A 19,712-nucleotide genomic window follows, 5' to 3' on the forward strand; every position below is an offset into this window, starting at 1 on the left:
TTAATTAATGAATGAAGTTTTCTTTCTCTTTATCCAGCATTTTTATTTTCTCTTGTTTATTATTTATTCTTACAGACTTGAATAGAACTCATTCTTAAAAGCTAACCACTAGAACAGAACACGCTCGAAACACCAATGTCTCCATGTAGATCACTAGCTTACATCCTAAGTGGGATTATGCTTCTACTTATCACATGCTTAACACAGAGAGAGAGAGAGAGAGAGAGAGAGAGAGAGAGAGAGAGAGAGAGAGAGAGAGAGAGAGAGAGAGAGAGAGAGAGAGAGAGAGAGAGAGAGAGAGAGAGAGAGAGAGAGAGAGAGAGAGAGAGAGAGAGTTGGTTGGCATTTAAAGACTTCCGTTAAACCTTATTTTCCTGTATATAAACCTATCTAAACCAAAGAAACTTGTTGAGTTTCAATCCATTATTTATCCTCGTCTTCCGGTATATGAACCTGTCCAAACCCAAGAAACTTGGTGAGTTTAAAACATGGCAGCCACACAACCTTCTTCTGATAACATATTTTCCTGCAGTTATCTTCAATCACTCTCTCAAACACCACACAGGCTCAGAAAAAGAATGTTAGCTACATGGACTCCAGACCAGGAGTTCAACCATATCAGACTAAGATCGGGTGCAGACATGAAAAGAAAATTGAATTGGTATGACCTGGTAGCTCTTGGTGTTGGAGGAATGCTCGGTGTTGGAGTTTTTGTCACAACCGGTCATGTAGCACGCAAGATCTCTGGTCCTGCTGTTTTTATTTCTTATATTATTGCTGGCTTTTCAGCTCTTCTATCTTCTTTGTGTTACACCGAGTTCTCCATGGAGATTCCAGTTGCCGGTGGAGCCTTTAGTTATCTGAGAGTTACTTTTGGTATCATTACAGCCTCTAGTAATACATCATTTCTGCAAATTTGAGCTTGATTTAACATGTTTCTCAGCTCTTATTTCTTCTTTTGATGAATTCTTGTAGGAGAGTTTGTGGGGTACTTTGCAGGAGCTAACATACTAATGGAGTATGTACTGTCAAATGCAGCAGTGGCAAGAAGTTTCACAGAGTATCTCTCAACCACCTTTGGAGCAATAGATCCCAATTCATGGCGTGTAGAAGTAGATGGATTGGCAGCAGGTTATAATAGATTGGATTTCACTGCTGTTGCTCTTGTTCTACTTCTAACCTTATGTCTTTCTTACAGGTTTGATCCTTCAAAACCACAGCGGCTCTCTTAATATATCTTTTCATTGTTTAACTTTCTTGTTAGCCTTCTTCGTTTATGATGGGATTTGAGTAGAACTCATCCTTAAAATCTAGGAATTTTCTGATACATGAAAAGTCTAATTTCTTGATTCGGATTAATAGCCTGTGAGATTTTGCAATTGGTTAACTGTTGATTGTAAGTGACGGGTACACCTCTTCTTTTGGTGGGTTGCAGTACCAAGGGGAGCTCTACCCTGAACCTTGTCATGACTATCTTTCATGTGGTCTTCTTTGGGTTTGTTATAATTTCTGGCTTCTGCAATGGAAGTACCGAAAACTTATTACATCCAAGAGGATTAGCTCCTTTTGGAGTAACAGGTGTTTTTGATGGGGCAGCAATAGTCTACTTCAGCTATATTGGATATGATTCTGTGTCAACCCTGGCAGAAGAGATCAAGAACCCTTCAAGGGACCTTCCAGTCGGCATTTTGGGATCTGTTCTTATTGTTTCTGTGCTTTACTGCCTGATGGCCTTGTCTTTATGCATGATGATTCCTTACAATGAGGTAAGAACTGATTGGAATTCATTAATTCATTATCAAGATTTGTGATTGCTGTATTGAATCTCCTGAGAACTAAACAGCTGCACTTAAAAAAAGGATTGAATTTGTGATGGAATGGGTAATCCATTAGAATACTTCAACCAAAGAAAAAGTAGAAGTTCTAAGCAAAACCTGTGATTTATCATGATTCCTAGATATCTGATGCTGCATTCACTACGGCTTTCCAAAAGATCCATGGCTGGAAATGGATGAGCATTGTGGTTGGGGCTGGTGCAAGCTTGGGAATTGTGGCTTCTCTCGTTGTTGCCATGCTGGGTCAAGCCAGGTACCTTTGTGTTATTGGAAGGGCTCGGCTAGTTCCGGTTTGGTTGGCCAAGGTTCATCCTTCTACAGGCACCCCGTTGAATGCCACCCTCTTTTTGGGTAAGGATTATTTGCTGCAATCCAATTCAAGAGCTAATAATTTCAGGAGCCCTATCCTCTATCCACACGGAGAGGAAATTTTCCAACCCACGTGGTTGAATACTTGACATGAATCCAATCTCAAGGTAAAATCTTCTTTCTTCGGTAAATCATCTAAAATAGAAATAATTAACAACAATAATCTCCGCTTACTAAAAAGAAAGAAGATATTGCATTAAGATTGAACACATGTCAAACATCAACCATGTAAGTTGAAAATTTTCATCTTCATGTGGGTAGAGGATTTGAAGTTGATAATTTTTCACTCACATGCATGAAATGGAAAAAATTAAGAGTAAACACCAGGAACAACCACCCCATCAGATAAGGAGTAGGGAATGGATATCATTCTTTCTATAACAGTGTTCCCTTTCAAGATAAACCTTCTTTCCACCAATCTTTTCTCTCTTCTATGTTGCAGGTTTCTGCACAGCATCCATTGCACTCTTCACTGACCTTGAGATAGTACTAGAGATGATCTCCATTGGCACACTTCTGGTGTTCTACCTTGTGGCCAACGCGCTAATCTTTCATCGTTATGTTGTCGATAGGACTAATTACCAGCTTCCTACTCTTCTCTTCATGTTGATCCTCTCATCAACCTCAGTTGGCTTCTCCTTGTCACTGAAGTTCAATGTAAAATGGTGGGGGCTGTCAATACTTGGTGGGTTTATCATCATCATCACAGCCTTCTTCCACTACATGGTCCCTTGCAGTCACCAGCCCACCCACTGGTCAGTGCCATTTATGCCATGGCCGGCTGCTATCTCAGTCTTCCTTAATGTCTTCCTCATGACCAAATTAAGCAAGACACCTTTCATAAGGTTTGGTATATGGGCTTGTGTGGTGACATTATTCTATGTGTTATATGGAGTTCACTCAACTTATCGTGCAGAGGAAATGGAGATGAGGGTTATTGAGGCAAACCAGAATTCATCCACCTAGAAATGGGATCTGTCCGTTCCAAATCAATCCAACCCAAAATTTTATTCAAATTGGACAAATATTGTGTTATGTAAGCAGATCACATAATTATTACTGGAATTTTTACATATACAATAGGTAACATTATGATCCTGTGGAGGTTAGTTTTATTGGGGTTGGACAAATATTGTGTTATGTAACAGTTCACATAATTATTACTGCAATTTTTACATGCACAAGAGGTAACACTGTGATCCTGCGGAGGTTAGGGTTTTCAGGTTCCCTATAATTGTCTCTGTGGAATTCTTATATAGACAGGCAAATGAGAAATGAGAGATTACTTCGTGAAGAGAAGAGTGGTGTAGAATGCTTTTATGTTTGGTTGGAAATCCCTATTTCTCACGCTTGGATAGGCATTCATGCTGAACCATGTTAAATTTATCAGGTTGCATGCGATATAAATTCCTGAATTTCTTCATCCTGGTTGTGCATTCATTTCAAATTCAAACTAAGAAAAGTTGAATGACACCGGCCAAAAAAACAAATTGTATGTGTTGATTCCAGGCAAATTGTAACCGAACCCAGATTCAAACTAAGCTATGATTGGAGGTTGACTGTTCAGATCAGTTAAAAACTATGATGGAAAGATAACAATCAGCTTTCATGGTATAGATGGAGATGGAGATGGAGATGAAGAGTTACTGTGGAGGTTGACTGATCGGCTCAGTTGAAAAACTAAGATGGAAAGACAGCAATCAGCTTTAATCAGAAGAGAGTCATTTAAAGGGTTGTTGTTTTCCCCTTTTGCCTCTTTCATTAATTTCAAGATTTGTAACTTAAAAATCCGAGCCTCAAAAAGAATTCTTCCAAACCAAAGAAAAAGGAATCGATGGAAAGAGATGGAACTTCGATAAAAGACAGGGAAAGCAAAAGAAGACCCCATACTAACTCAAAACAAAGCAAAAAAGTAGAAAGTGACTGCCTTTCCAACTTCATTTTGTTTTTTGTTACTGTATGAGTAGTGTTTTTCTTTTCTGATATATCCTCTGGTATTATAATTATATCAATCTCTTCATTGCAATAGTAAGATTTGAGGTGTGTCTAGCCCAATAATGAATGTATATAAATTTTCTTATCAAAAAATCTTAAGGTGTTCCACGTAGGGGATATTTTACCATCAATTTTAGGTAACAGTGTCAAAACTATTCCATGGAAAATGATAGCACATTCTTGGTATCAAATCTCTCAGCTTGATTCCCTGCTTGTTGCGTTCAGTTTCTACAATGATTCCCCCCAAATGCATAGGCTCAATAGATTAGAGGATAACAACTGATATTGCCTTCTATAGTCCAATGTGATTTCGTTGAGTGTCTTTCTCAAGCATAAAAGAATCAGGTTAGAATCCTGGGGTAACATCAATCATAAAAGTAATGCAGTGAGCAAAATCTTGATTCCCCAGAATATCACAGGAACCATCAAATGAAAGAAGCTCTAAGCTCCAATATGGTCCAATGATGCGTGGCCCAGCATTTACGTGATCTTCTTGCTGAACTGGCCCCAAAGACTCCTCAACCCCAATAGCGATCTCTTCTCTCTCCTGTCTTCTGAGGCATGCAGCCACGAAATTGGAGCAACTGACAGCATTTCCCTCAGTTTGCCCCCACATTTTGACCCTATCTTTGACAGTGGTATCAACAGAACCAGCAGGACTTTCACAGTACAAGGGTAACATTTGCAGAGATACAGCAGCATTCAGTCATTCAATGTCACAATCTTCATACTCGGGTACAAAATCAAACTGCTTTTATCAGCAACTCCTCAACACCCCTCTTTAGCTGTGGTCCAAAACCCTAGCAGAGAAGTTTAATCACTTCATCTGAACCCTACTATGACACCAAGCTCCTTTTAAGGCTGCAGGTTCCAATTTACATTATTCAACATTGCACACTCTCAAACCAAGAGGAAGAAAATGACCCAACTAGGATGACCACCTTCTAAAATTATTCACCATGCACTTTCATGCAACCCCTCCGCCCCAGTCCCACCAAAGAATAAAAAAAATGCTGTAATGGTAGGAAAAGTAGACCAGCAATTCAAATTGTCAACATCACAAAGTGTCTTACCAACATTCCCCCCCCCCCCCCCCTTCTCCCCCAAGCTCCTTGGCTTGACATGCCAAAAACCACTTAGTAAAACAGATCTGCTGAGAACTGCCTTTTCCATCTTGAACATATTTCCGCCATAGGCTATGGCAATATTTACTAGATAATCTCATTAACATAAATTACATGCTAAACAAATTATAACATTCGTAGACTATGGCAATAAATCCACAATTCTATTCACATGGATGTGCTTAGATTTCTAGAGTATATTAGAAAGGTAAACTACTACAGAAATCACATCAGGCTACCTGGAATACCAACCATCCAAGTATAGTGTATAATGGTAAGAAACAAATAAGCTGCATCCCCAACCTTCCAAAGCTAAAATTTTATATCTTGCTCATCCAATTGACATGACTCTATACAATAGTTTCTCCTTGCTTTCTCCCTTTCATTTTGAGGCATTCTCATCTCCTCAACAACAAAACCCACCCCCCCCCCGGCGGCGGGTGGGGAGAGATTAAAAAAGGAAGCACCTCAGCCTTGCCTTATCCCAATCTGTGAGATGAATATCATTGGACTTTTAGTTAAACTACTGACTAGCAATCCAAAATCAACCCCCCCCCCCCCAAAGAAAGAAAGAAAGAAAGAAAGAAAAGAAGTAACCACATACTGTAAGGAATTCGCATAGAGATCTAATATTCTTGCTATTTGGGCTGCCAATCAGAGACAACCAGATGGATCTGCCAGAAGAAAACAGAGGGGGGGGGGTTTGGGTGAGTACGGGTGGTGGTGGTGTTGTTGTCTTCTGATTCTTTTTTTTTTTTTTTAATTCTCTTTTGGTGGGCAGTGGCCCGGCAGCAGCGTCAAGTGGGTGGCGATGGATTGAAACTGTGACGACTAAAGATGCATGCTACACCTAAGATGTGATCCTTGGTAATTAACAGGAGAAAAAAGCATCATCTTTAGAATCAAGTAAGTTACCAAAGCAACCTGCAAGTTATTCCTGGAAGGGACTTAAATCACTTTAAAGCAACATAATCCAACTAAGAGTAAATATTAAGTCAACTTACCATCCTGTAAAACTACTGCATCCTTTAGCTTTTTTCAAACTTCATCGCTTCGTCTAAGCATCAATAAGCAAGCATCCTCATTAGAAACCTTTTATAAAGCCAGACATAAGGCATGCTATATCAAGACCACCTGAAAAGCTTCTCATTCTCCATGATGCACCATGGGCATTCAAGTACAACCACAGACCCTTACAAGAGAGCAGCACCTAATAAGCACTACCAAATGATTTAAGAACAAGGGCAAAAGAATGAACCATTGCTTGATCTTTGAACACTAACATAACCAGACACAAAATCCTAGTCAACATCTCTAGTCCAATTAAAATTGCATTAGCCTTATCATCTTTTTCCATAAATTGTTGCTTTATACTCCAGACTGACAGCCATATGGTATGGGACTGGATGATAATTTCTCTGGCATCACATGCTTCACTTATAGACCTACCTAGACAGGGACCATCAACCACACCTAAGAACAGATTACGTCGGACACAATTCTTGAACTGGAATGGTGGAGCCTGAGTCCTGATCCCATGGTGCCCATTGCTCACGCATGAATGGCCCTGTAATTTATGCATCTTGGCAGGCACCATTTGCATACTTGACCTGCCCAAATAGGAACAAAGGATAAAAAATGAATGACCTTAATTTCTAGGAACTTAGAAACCTAGCTTACATACAGACTGAACCACTTCTTCATGGTAGAAATGATTTAAGACTGTAAACCCAAGGGTAACAGTCACAATGTGTTGTTTAAGCTCCAAATAAACTCCAGCAGGGAAACCCAGGTTCAGGTTTAGTAATGTCCAGAAATAGAAGGTAATGGATGAGTAGCAATCCAGCCAATGAAATGGGTCTGGATTCATTGGCTGGATTGGGATCGAGTGTAGGCACACAAACAGTAGTAAAAGCTCTTCAACTTGATCAATTGCGACGGTTGTTGAGTTACGTTCTTCACAAACTGCAGCAACAAGATTAATTCACTTTAACAGCAACAGCCTTCAATAATGGATAACAGCAGTTGCAGCCTTTGGAATCAACTGAAGATGGATGTTGATCTTCAGTTGGAGACCTTATTGAACTGTTGCAGATACAAATAGTAACAGAAGCAAAGAAAAACATGGAGAGAATGAGATAAGAAATCAGAAAAAAAGGGGGTGGTGGGGGTGATGGTAGGGGATGGGCTATCTCAACCCTGGGCCTCTAACTAATAGCTATCTCAGTTGTTAAACATGGATTCCTACATAAGGCAACATGGCGCACAAATTTGATTTCTCAAAAGTCTGATCTTCTAGTGCAATTAAAGGGCTTATTTATAACTTCACCAAAGCTATACATTGAATTGTAACTTAGTGTACTGAAAATAGAAAGTAATAACTTAGTAACTAATGAGTAGTGACAATAGAATCATATGGATAACAGAAGCTAATTAAAATTAGAAACCTAATTGGCTTAATAATTCAGCAAAATGCATAAATAACAAAAATAAAAACTAAACTAAATGTCTAAATTTCCAAAGAATAAAAGTGTTCATGTAATCTGATCTTGGGCCCCACGAACCCTCTCCGAATATTCCCACTATGCCAAATAATATGCTGTGACACTGACTCATGTGAACAATGACATGAACAGTGTTTTGGCTTTTTTTCTTCATGTTTCATCTTACTGCAACATTCCGAGTTGACTGGTCAAAAAATGTGGAGCAAGTGGACCATCAAGTTGTACCTGCTGGCTGGTTTGATCTAGCCCCCAATGCTGCTCCAAATTGGTCCTAGCTGGTTCCGATATTTCCAGGTTCTACATCAAGAACAACATGTGTGAAGACTTCAGCTCCTCCAGATAAAGCAGAACCAATGGACTTCCAACAAATTTAGCAGCAATAGAACTTCCCTGAACAGAATTAACAATAAAACCCCTCTGTGCTTTTTTGATCAATTTGACAATCAGGTCATCTGAAAAGACGATGCACTCTTCAGATCAGTCTGGAAGGTTCATAAATATGTAAAATACATGTTAGCCTCCTCTCAAATTGGAACCATCATCCCCTAGGACTCCAAGGTTTCTTAAACTCCTTTTAGTTCTCCGATTCTTATTTTGAGGGATTAATTTACTGATCCAAAAAATTTCCATCAAATGTAGCCACATTTCCAAAATTCCACACCTACCAACATGCAAGACATGCATCAAGATTTTTACTGTTAATATACTTCATTTGCTATACAAAATTTGGTCACTTCATCACACCAGTCTCCAAATCCATTCCAATTATAAGCTCCACCCTCAGCCAAATATTGAAATAGATTATGTTATACAAGCATTTTGGAATTTTGATACGTTTCCCTACTTCTTTCAGTACAGTGGTCTCAGCTGCAACTTTCATGTAATGGAGAATCACTCATACGGATATAATTCCAACAAACTTCAACAAACCAGTCTGCATGCTGACTCCAACATAATGATTTAGGACAGGAGTACCTTGCTTACTCCCACAAGAAGTGGAGCCACACTACTCCAGCTCAGCTCAAATTAAGGTGATCTATTGAGGTATTCAAGGCCTTCCTAAAAGAGGCTTTTGACCAGGGATTGGCGTAAATATAAAAGCTATACATCTGACTATAAAAATATTCTCTTAGGTTTATTCTGTTTAGAGTGCAGAACTGAAGATTATTTTCTTTCTGAATTATATCTAACAGATAGATCTGATCGATATTTAGGGGATTGAGACTGACAATCAACCAGTACAGGAGACTAATCAGAGTATCTGATTTCCTGCCACTAAGTTTCTCCTACTGTTGTATTTTGTGCTTCAGAATTTATTATAGTTTGATTGTGATTAATCTAACAAACAGACAACTGGTGTGTTCAGGGGATCACCTATTCCAAATGCCTGTGAGCGTTGGTTGAAGTCTTCTCTTTCCAGGGCCAATTTCTGAGACCACACAATACAAGAGTTTTGATACTTTACCCGGTTCTATTTTTTGCTTACATACGGTGGTCTGAGCAACAATTTTATACTACATCGAGATTCAGTCACTGACAGAGCCCCTCCAACCAAGACTTATACACACTTGGTTTTCTATTTTAGGTAAATTCAATGGCCAACTCATTTTCCATCTATAATTGACACTAGCAGGATAACAACAATATATTATTGGTTTTACAATGCTGATTTTATGGCAAAAAAATGTTATTCCCAAGCCACATATCAACCATCTTCAAATTTCAGGAAGCCTAAATTGTCTGGCATTTCATTTCAATGTCTAACAATGACAAGACAAAGTCTAGCTCGAATAAAAATTGAAATATGCAATAAGACAAATGAGTGCCTTCTACATGTAACACAATAATACTCTCACAAGATCAAAAGCGAGGAAGATCAAACTTTAGATAAATCTAGTATCAGTATGTGAATTACCAAGTAGGCATGCTTTACTCCAAGGTTTAGTTAAAATACTACCCTGAAACTAACCAGCAAAGACAAATAAAATTTATTGGGTGTATAGGAACTTCAATCTGCAAAATTTAGTTCCAAGAACATGCACTCGAGCTTCTGAAGGAAGTACCCGAGATCCACTGAACGTTTCCAAAGCGACAGCAAATCTAATACAGAGTAAGACAAGCTTTACAGGATCAACAAGCAAACTTCCTAAGCATTTTTTTTCTCCCCTTACATAAATTTTATAAAACTAAGCAAGTTCTGAGCTTTTGATCAGTGAGTTACTTGAACGGAGAAAATGTAGAAACAAAAAGAGGCATTCCGTCAGATCTTCGAATCTTCAACTCACCAACTTCCATATTTCGAAAATAAGACCGAATTGGACTGTTGGGTACACAAGTGCAAGACTTCAAGTTGCAATTGCATGCATTAAACACTGGCATCGCCATCTCCACCAAAACAAAGGCTTCTCAGCATCTGTTCTTTCGAATCCTACGCAGATCCATCAAAATGTGGAAATTTAGTGAACGAAAAAAAACTGTCATATCCCTCCTTGCCTATGAATCCGGCGAGTGTAACCTCTTGATTTTCTTCTTCCCAGAAAATCCTTTAGCAAATGCTTCCACAATCCGCTGCTGGGAGTCGAGAATCATTTCAGTCCGCTTCATTTCCGACTCCATCCGCATCCTCTCAATATCTCTAGCCACCTCAATCTTCATTTGCTCCATCTTCACAAACCCTTCTCCCAACCGCTTGATCGAATTAACCATCTCCGAAACAGGATCAAAATCTCTCTTAACCCCTCGTCCTTCCGCACCTCTACCACCATCGGACCTCCGCCCAAAGCTGGACCTCGAGGAGGAACAACCATTAAAGTATCTAGGGTCCTGGTTAGGGTTTGAAATTGGGTTCCCATCGACGATACCATCGAAGCCTTTGGTCCGGTAACCCGTGACGGGAGGGAGGACACTCGAGGGTCGACTAGGAATTCTAAGGCGAAAACCTCCAGCTTCTCCACGACCACTAGTGCTACTTATCCCGTTGTTAAGAAGGCGATGGAGACTGCGTGTGTGGGTAGGAGGCATTGGATCCTCATCGTCACCATCGACTTCATTATCGTCATCGTCTTCATTGCCGTTATCGATGTCGTCGCCGTCGTCTTCGTCTTCATCAGTACCATTACAATGGGTAGTGGCAGAAGAAGAAGAAGGGCCTTTCTCCATGGCATCCATCTTGCGAAAGTAGACCCAGGAAGAGGAGAAGCGACCAGGGTTAGATAAAGCTTTCTGCTTCTCTGTGCGATAACGCTTACGGAGCTTTTCGACTTTGTGACGGCACTGGACGGATGTCTTAGAAGGGGTGGCGAAACGACAGCGGCCAGCGACGGCATCGGCGACTTCTTGCCAGTGGGAGGCTTTGAGGTTGCCGCGGCGGAGGGTGTACCATTTGTCACGGTAGGAATCGATGAGGGCTACAGTTTCTTCGTGAGACCAACAAGGGGGAGGGAGACGTCGAGAGGAAGGTTTAGGTGCGGCGCTGGAAGCAGCGGCGGGGGCAGGGCTGGCGGTGTTGATAGTGGCGGCGGCGGTGGTTGGAGGTGGGGTTGTGCGTTGAGGAGAGGAGGAGGAGGAAGCAGCCATGGAGGGTGGCGGTGGTGGTGGTGGAGAACATAATGTGGAAACATGAGAGAGGTGGTGGTGGCGTTAATAGGGGAGGGATGTGCGGCTGATTTCAAGATCCGAGATCCGCCACCGCTTAGGGGACGGTGGGCCGTATGACGCGAGCGTACGCAGCTTAAGCTGCGCACCCCACCCCAGACTTTCTCTTTCTCTGTCTGTTGTCTATCTCTCTCTCTCTCTCACGGTCAGCGCTTCCCGCTTCCCAGGTTTCTGCTCCCCAACTCCCCCACCACCAGATGCACCGCACCTCTAAGGCTCTAACCTCCCTATTGCCTAAACCGCCGCCCGTTTGTCTCTATCTCTTTGACTACTTTTCCTTTTTTTTTCTTATCTTTTCGTTCTTTTCTCATATCACTCTCTTGTCTGGGCTTTGAACGAGGATGGTTTTATGTGGTGTGGGCGGTTGGTTCATTTCAGTCCTTCTCAGCCACGGGTGGTGGTTCGTTTCGATCTATCTTTCTCTCGCTATCATGTCTGAGCCATGATCTGGATTTTGGAAAACTGGTCCACAAGATGGTTTTCCAATCCTAACTGGTTCGACCTTCATTGTATACTTGGCTGGTCCGAGGATGGTTCTCCAGACTGGATTGATTCTTTTCTCTGGGTAAGAAAACTAGCTTGATTCACCTTACTGTAGTGTATAGACTGGGAAGCAGACTAGTCCAGATAATATTCTCCAAACTAGGAATCCGGTTTTTACCTTAATATCGACAGGTAGGTCAGTGTCGCAAGACTCAGGAGGGTGTGGAGGCCAATGGCGGGGCGCAGGCCAACGACCGAAGCAACCGCGACGAAAAGAGAAGGCACGCGCGAAACCGGAGAAACATCGAAAAAATCCGAAGGAGCCTTTTTACACGGCGATCCGATCACCAAGAAAATATAAACCCTCCGGATATCCGCGCCTCCGCCGGGACGGGGGACCGATGGCGGCCTCGCGCGCGGAGGCGGTTCCATCGTCTAGGTGTGGTTCGGTTTGGTTTGGTTTTTTTTTCTCCTTTTCTGCCAATGGTATGGTTGGTTTAACATATAAGGAACCAAATCAACCAAAATAAGGTGCCACCTCATTGTCAACAATGTTAGCTGCAAGATTTCAGCCAAAACTATTTCACTGAGACTGAAACCAATTCTCTCCTCCATTATTTTTCCTCGCGAGGGTGCATTTGTCTCTAAACATCAAATTCAAAGAACACTTTTATAGCTCATGGGATCTTTCATTTTATGAATCGAACCAGAGGTAAATGCGGGTTTGTGACCCTTAAATTGGACATGTTTAGAGCCTATGATACAGTTGAATGACAGGTCATGTCTAACCTGTTCTCTTTCTTAAGATTTAAACAGTCATGGGGTAATTTGGTCCATAAACTTGTTAGTTATGTTCCTTTCTTAATCAAATTCAATGGTTGCCCCTATGGTTGGTTTAATGGAACCTGATGCATTCATCAAGGTTGCTCGCTTAGTCCTTAACTATTTCTTTTGATTATGAAAAATCTCTCTAGGCTGCTTAATGAATATAGAAAGCTCAATTTGTTCAAAGAGATCAAAATTGCAAGGTCAGCCCCTGAAATATCTCATCTATTTTCGTGGATGATACATTTATTTTATGTAGGGTTGAAATAGAGGATGACATGTTTCTTAAAGTCATTCTCGATCTCTTTTGTGACCTTACTGGCCAAACTGTGAACTTTGAAAAAAATGGAGCTTTCTTCAGCAAAAATGTGAATAATGATGCAAGTCCAATATCCTATTGATATTGGGGATATCGGAAATAAGGAAGGATGCGGTCTACCTAGGGACAAAATTATTCTATGGATGGGCAAAATCCAAGAATCTAACTTTTATCTTGCAAAATTTTCTTGACGGTTTGCTTCTTGGAAAGCATCTTCACTCACTTTTGTAGGCAGGGCAATGTTAGTTAAATTGGTAATTCAACCCCTATCCATGTACCATATGCAAGGGTTTCGCTTCCCCAAACAAACCTGCCATCAAATTGACTCCTTATGCCAAAAGTTTTGGCTCGAAAATCTGAGAAATCCAAAAAAATTCCCTGATCTCCTAGGATAAATGTTGTTTGCCAAAATCCATGGGAGGTTTTCGCTTTAAAAACATGGAAGATATCAACTATGTTTTACTTCTTAAATAAGGATGGAAGCTCCTCACCAAACCCCACTCTCTTTGGGCTTCCTCAATCAAGGCTAAGCATATGTAGTAACACAAATCTATTCAACCCAAAGGTGAGAAAGAAAAACGGGTCTTGGCCGTGGCGAAGCGTATGTAGCATTCTACCAAATCTCCAAGAAATGGTGCATAAACAAGTCGGTAATTGGGGCAGATACCTATTTCTGATTCGATCCTTAGCTACCCAGAGCCAAAACCGTGTAGTCAGCGAATTTTCAGAAGGGATCTTATGGAGAGAAAAGACCACTATTCAAGAAATGTCTCAGTTTGATACATTCAACTGGGAGTATTTTAGAACTCTTAACTTTGCTGATACTCTTTTCTCATATGTTTCATTCAACATCTCTACTGATAAATGGGTACCAACCATTTCCCCCAATAGTTAGTTCTCTACCAAGTTGGCGAGACGCGCCCTAATGAAAGCTAAATTTGCATCTCTTGTTAACAGTTTGTCTCCATGGTGGAAATTCTTATGGAACCTAGTCCTACCACTGCATCCCAAATTTAGAATTTTCTTTTGGCGTTTTTTGCATGTAGGACTTCCAATTAAGTCAACGCTTGCTAGATGGAAGGAGATGCTCACTGTCTGTCAATTGTGTGGAAATAAGACGGAGACTACTTAGCATGTTTTCATCTCATGTGAATGGACCAAGAGGATATGGGCTGTAGGACCTTTAGGACTATGAACTGAACAACTTTCCCACAGTTCAATCTTGGATCTGTCTTTCTTTTTTTAGAGGGATACCCTATATTAGCAAGGAGACTACCAGTTGGTTCTTTTCAGTGTTTATAATAACTTGATATTTCCTATGGATTGAACCGAATAGAGCAACTATCATTCAATGCAAACCCAATCCCCACAAACCATTGGCTAATATTTCAAAATGGATTTATGACCTCAAATTTACTCCAATATCAAAACCAAACAATGTCATTAACACCACTACCCATGATGGTTATGATGACAATAAATGCTTATGTTATACGATGCATGATATGCAATTGCACTTTTATTTTATGCAGGGGTATTTGATAGAATCTAAACAAAGTGGCATGGAGGGTTGGGGTCATTAACAACCAAAAACCAATGTTACTCAAAGCAGATGTGATTGAAGATGGAAGTCAATTGGAAGATGTGTTCAAGGCAATTCAGGAAGGACTCACTCATCCAACAATCAAGGGCGGTCAATTGGACGAAACTTGGTGCAATAGCGAGGAAGCAATCTGGCTCCTGCCCAAACCAGCAGCCACAACATGGCCTTTGGATCTTCTTCCACTTCTTTTAAACATCTATGATCAAACAATTAATGTTTCACACTTCAGAATTATTGTCTTAATATACTCACTCTTATGAAGACCACACCACTCTTAACGGGACTACAAATAGTAACCTATACCTCTCCTCTTGCACTATGTGTAATTGCGCTCTAGACTCAAAATGAAGTACGATTCTTTTAATGATAAAAAAAAAATTTTTAAACTAAAAAAAAATAAAACCCTCAACATCAGAAATCAATCTTAAGTGGTGAATGGTGGGATTTCTAATCAATGGGCAGCAATGGAACCTCTATCTTCTTTGTACCTATGGGTGTAAATGGATGACCAAAATCCGCTCTCGAATTCGCATCATTTTAACAGTATCCGAAACCTTCCAATTATTAATAAGATGCAAATATGGTATACCCCTTTCTTATCGACCTTTTTTACCGATTATTATCCGTCCGATTAAGTTACTTAGTTGGATTTATTTTTCTTGATTTTATAAGTTTTTACTGAGATATATAACTACTTTTATAAACTCTCTACTAAAATAACTACCAAAGTTATTAAATTCATAAATTTCAGACCTATCCTCACAAATAAAATGATAAAAATGTCAACAAATAGTCAAAAACCAATATTTGTTATAAAATAAAGAGAAAATATATTAGATACAAAGAAGAAAGACAAGATGAGTTCAATCAGAACTAATTCATTCAGTTGAGTGCATTACATATTTATAGTAGAAGGAGCATCTACTCTGATATGGAAATACAATATATGATTCTTGCACACAATAAGATATTCTTGATATGGAAAGATAGATTGCCGCCCAAGATAGAAGGTGCATAGAATGGAAATATTGACTGCCAATATTGTGTAATGAGATGGCTGTGATCTTCACCAATATTGCATCCTGAGGTAATTGAGATCTTCAATTGGAAGTACAATCTCTTTGGGGGTAATGGACATCCATAATAAATATTATTTATAACACTCCCCCTTGGATGTCCATCAATAGATAATGTACCTCGTTAAAACCTTACTAAGAAAAACCTGTGGGAAAAAATCTTAGTGAAGGAAAAATAGTATACATATCTAAATAATACGATTGGTAGTGCCTCATTAAAAACCTTACCGGGAAAACCCGAGTGGGACAAAACCTTGGTTAAGGGAAAAGAGTGCAGCACGTATTTTACTCCCCCGATGATAACATCATTGAGTATCTTTGAATACGTACATTCCATTATCATATACTAACTTCTCAACATTTGAAGTAGGCAACGCCTCAATAAATAAACCTGTCAAGTTATCACTTGAACGAATTCAATGAACATAGATTTCACCATTTCATTGAAGATCAAGAGTTGTAAGTTGATATCCACATTCATAAATATCCTGCATCTGCAAAACTAGTAAGTTGATATCCACATTTATAAAATAATATCATGTCAATAATTTCTCGAATATACTGAAATATATGTTTTGTAACATTTCAGTGTCTTCGTATTGGAGAATAAATAAATCTTGTTAATACACTTATAGAAAATGCTACATCCGATTGTGTATTATTAGCAAGATACATTAATGCCCCAATTGCACTAAGATATGGTACTTCAGGACCAATAAATTCTCCACTGTTTTCTTGGGGTGAAATGAATATTTCTTTATATTGAGCGATCTCACAACCATTGGGGTACTCAATGGATGTATTTTATCCAGATAAAATCTCTTTAAAATATTCTTTATATAAGTTGATTGATGAACGAATATTTCATTCGTCAAATGCTCAATTTACAAATCAAGACAAAACATTGTCTTTTCAAGATTTTCATTTCAACTTTCTTAAAATAATTTACTGCTTTTGGAAACTCTTTAGGAGTTTCGATGATATTTAAATCATCATCATATATACTTACTAAAATTAGATCCATATCCTTTAATAAAGGCACAATAATAAATTGGATCATTTTTATGCTTTTCATTTAGTAAATATCCACTAAGGAGATTACCATATATGCCTTGATAATCTTTGAAGCCTTATTGAACAAACTTCCTAGGAATTTTTATATGCTTCAATCATTTTGAATCCTTCAGGGATTTTCATATATATTTCACACTCGAGTGAGCCATATAAATAGGCTGTAATAATATCCATTAGACGCATGTCAAAATTTTCATATCTGCCATTAATAAGATATCGAAGGTGATTGCATCCACCACAAGAGAACATGTTTCCATGTAATCAATGCCAGGCATCTGCGAAAATTCTTGTGCCATAATTCATGCTTTATATATCACAATTTCATTTTTTTCTCATTTCATTTTTCGAGAAAACTCAATTGTACCCCACTGGCTTTATACCTTGGATGTTGGACTACGGGTCCAAAAACTTTAATTTTCAAGCGAATTCAATCCGCGAAGGCTCACAGGCCAACATCGATAACATCAACAAAATGCAAGATCCCGGTGATTATCAACAATAACAAATATGCAAAAATGGGACAACACCGGTCCACCGCAATGACATAACTAATCGAGACCAAGGACGAACCCAGGGGTTTATAGAAAGTTAGTCAGGATCTCATAATCAATTGTCTCCAATAGACCATCTGATCAGCCCCCTAGGAATCCGGAACGAGACTCCACGAAACGTGGTTTAATCAGCCGATAGATGTCCGGGACATCAATCTAATGGAGCACACAGCGGAATATGAGATTTAGTAACTCTTAGAGGCACAAACGGCAATGATTCACAAATAGCAATCCGAACAAATTCACGAGCAGCGAGGATCTAATGAGATAGTGATAATGCAACAATCAATCTTAAGACTCTCCCCCATGGAAAAACTAACATAAATAAACTCCTATCATGGCAAAAGCAATATAAGGAGAATATCCAACAATATCCCAACAGGGAACTCATCTGGCAGGGTGGAGCAATTAGAACATAAGCCGCACATCCAAAAATAAGATGAGAAATATTGGCTCGACCATAAGCCAAGAAAGGGAGAAATGACAACCTGGCCGATGCGACAAATGATGCTGTTCTCATAACCAATGGTTTAGCTATTAATTGGAGACATTTAATAAATGATTTTGCTAAACCATTTGGATATAAACAAAACAAAAGCTACAACGGATCTCGGTGTTATATAATAATCATAAAGCCCGAGATGTAAATTACAACAATATCAAGACAAACGCTATCTTATAATCATAAATTATGCTCTAATTCATTATTGAGCAAACAATCGCAAACACCAAGTAGAGAGCAAAATGAACGTACATGTGACCACAAGAACAAAAACAAAACCGAAGGCCACAGAGGGGAAGGGCCAAACACCCCAACGTTCAAAAACGAGAATGCAACTCAACTAGCGGTGAAATTAATAATAACGAGAACAAGCAATACAAGAAAATCACATGAAGAATCGGCTCAATGGAGACAAGAACAAAACGCACAACGATCCGGGATGGTCAAGGGTCATGCCAAATAATAAAATATGGAACAATGTCAAAACCCAAGCAGGCAACCAGCGAACGGAGTACAAATTGGGAGAAATACAAACCATATAGATATTAATACCATTATTTGTAGACACAAGGTGATAATCATTTGACAAATAGCTTTGAAACTTAATAAGTATCAAACACTACAAAATAAGAAAAAAAACCCAAAAAAATAGATAGCCCAGAGCCAATCAAATGTACACCGAAAGAACAGGCAACACAAATAAAAGAAACCAAAAACCACAAGAATAAGAGAAACACACCATAAAAATGAAACAAAAATAAAAAGAATATAGAAAGCAATAAAAAAAAAAAGAAGAAAAGATAAAAAGATAAACAACAAGAGAGAGAGAAGAGAAAAGAAACAAACAAACCAACAACCAAAGAAGGAGACAGAAGAGACAGGAGACACAAAACACCAAGGCAAAAAGCCAAGACATGATTGGAAAACAAATCAAAACAAAAGGCACAAAGCAAAAAAGGAGATGACAGAACATGCAAGGCCAACACATGGTAAAAAAACACCAGAAGAAGAGAACCAACAACCAAAAAGACGGAAACGCGTCCACCCCCACAGCAGACCAAAAAGCCCCAGCAATCAGAAGGCAACAGGGAAGGAAAGAACCAAAAGACGAGCCATGACCAAAAGTCCAAACAAGCCACAAAAGGCAGAACACAAAGAAAAACCCACAAAACAGAACAACAAACAAACGAAAAGGATACAGAATAAACCATAATCAAAAGAGAAAACAAAAACAGAAGAAAGAAACGCAACCAGGAACAGAACGAAACGAAACGAACCAGGAACAGAAGAAACAACAAACGCAACAGGACGACGAAAGAAACAACAAGAAAAGACAACGAAAACGAACCAAGTGCATCAGAACGACACACAGTTTAAAATCTGCAACCAGGCACCGAAACGACAACAACAAACGCAAAGCAAACAATAGGGGCAAAGCAGAACCACTATATACAATAAATAAAACACAACGAAAGCAACAAAACAAGAGACTAGACAAAAAACACAACCACAGATGCACAACAAGAGGACAAGGAAACCCGGACAAAAACGGCAGGAGGTGAATTTCACGGAATAAAAAAAAAGAACAAGGCCAAAAGCAAACGAGGAGAAACGCGATAACGTGTTATAAAATAAAGAGAAAATATAAGATACAAAGAAGAAAGACAAGATGAGTAATCGAACTAACATCAGGAGTGCATACAATTATAGTAGAAGGAACATCTACCGATATGGAAATACAATATATGACTGCACACAAAAGATACGATATGGAAAGAAGAGCCGCCAAGATAGAAGG

The 19,712-nt window shown here is 39.3% G+C and overlaps 2 protein-coding genes across 2 annotated transcripts; one reads left to right on the top strand and one right to left on the bottom strand.

The window, feature by feature from the left end:
• The first annotated feature begins 359 nt into the window (after nt 1-359).
• LOC149013127 (cationic amino acid transporter 6, chloroplastic-like) lies at nt 360-3,579 on the top strand. The gene is made up of 5 exons (XM_089160269.1): nt 360-876; nt 976-1,198; nt 1,436-1,766; nt 1,958-2,186; nt 2,647-3,579. Exons 1-5 carry the CDS (start codon nt 489-491, stop codon nt 3,168-3,170), a joined length of 1,695 nt encoding a protein of 564 aa, XP_089016395.1. The 5' UTR covers nt 360-488; the 3' UTR covers nt 3,171-3,579.
• Nucleotides 3,580-6,896: 3,317 nt separating this feature from the next.
• LOC149013128 (FRIGIDA interacting protein 2) lies at nt 6,897-11,781 on the bottom strand. Its single transcript, XM_089160270.1, has one exon. The coding sequence runs from the start codon at nt 11,401-11,403 to the stop codon at nt 10,321-10,323; it is 1,083 nt and encodes a 360-aa protein (XP_089016396.1). The 5' UTR covers nt 11,404-11,781; the 3' UTR covers nt 6,897-10,320.
• Between the last annotated feature and the right edge of the window lie 7,931 nt (nt 11,782-19,712).

This window comes from Hakea prostrata, chromosome 6, assembly GCF_041222555.1.
Source record: "Hakea prostrata isolate BN-2017 chromosome 6, UWA_Hpros_2, whole genome shotgun sequence".
Taxonomy (NCBI): domain Eukaryota; kingdom Viridiplantae; phylum Streptophyta; class Magnoliopsida; order Proteales; family Proteaceae; genus Hakea; species Hakea prostrata.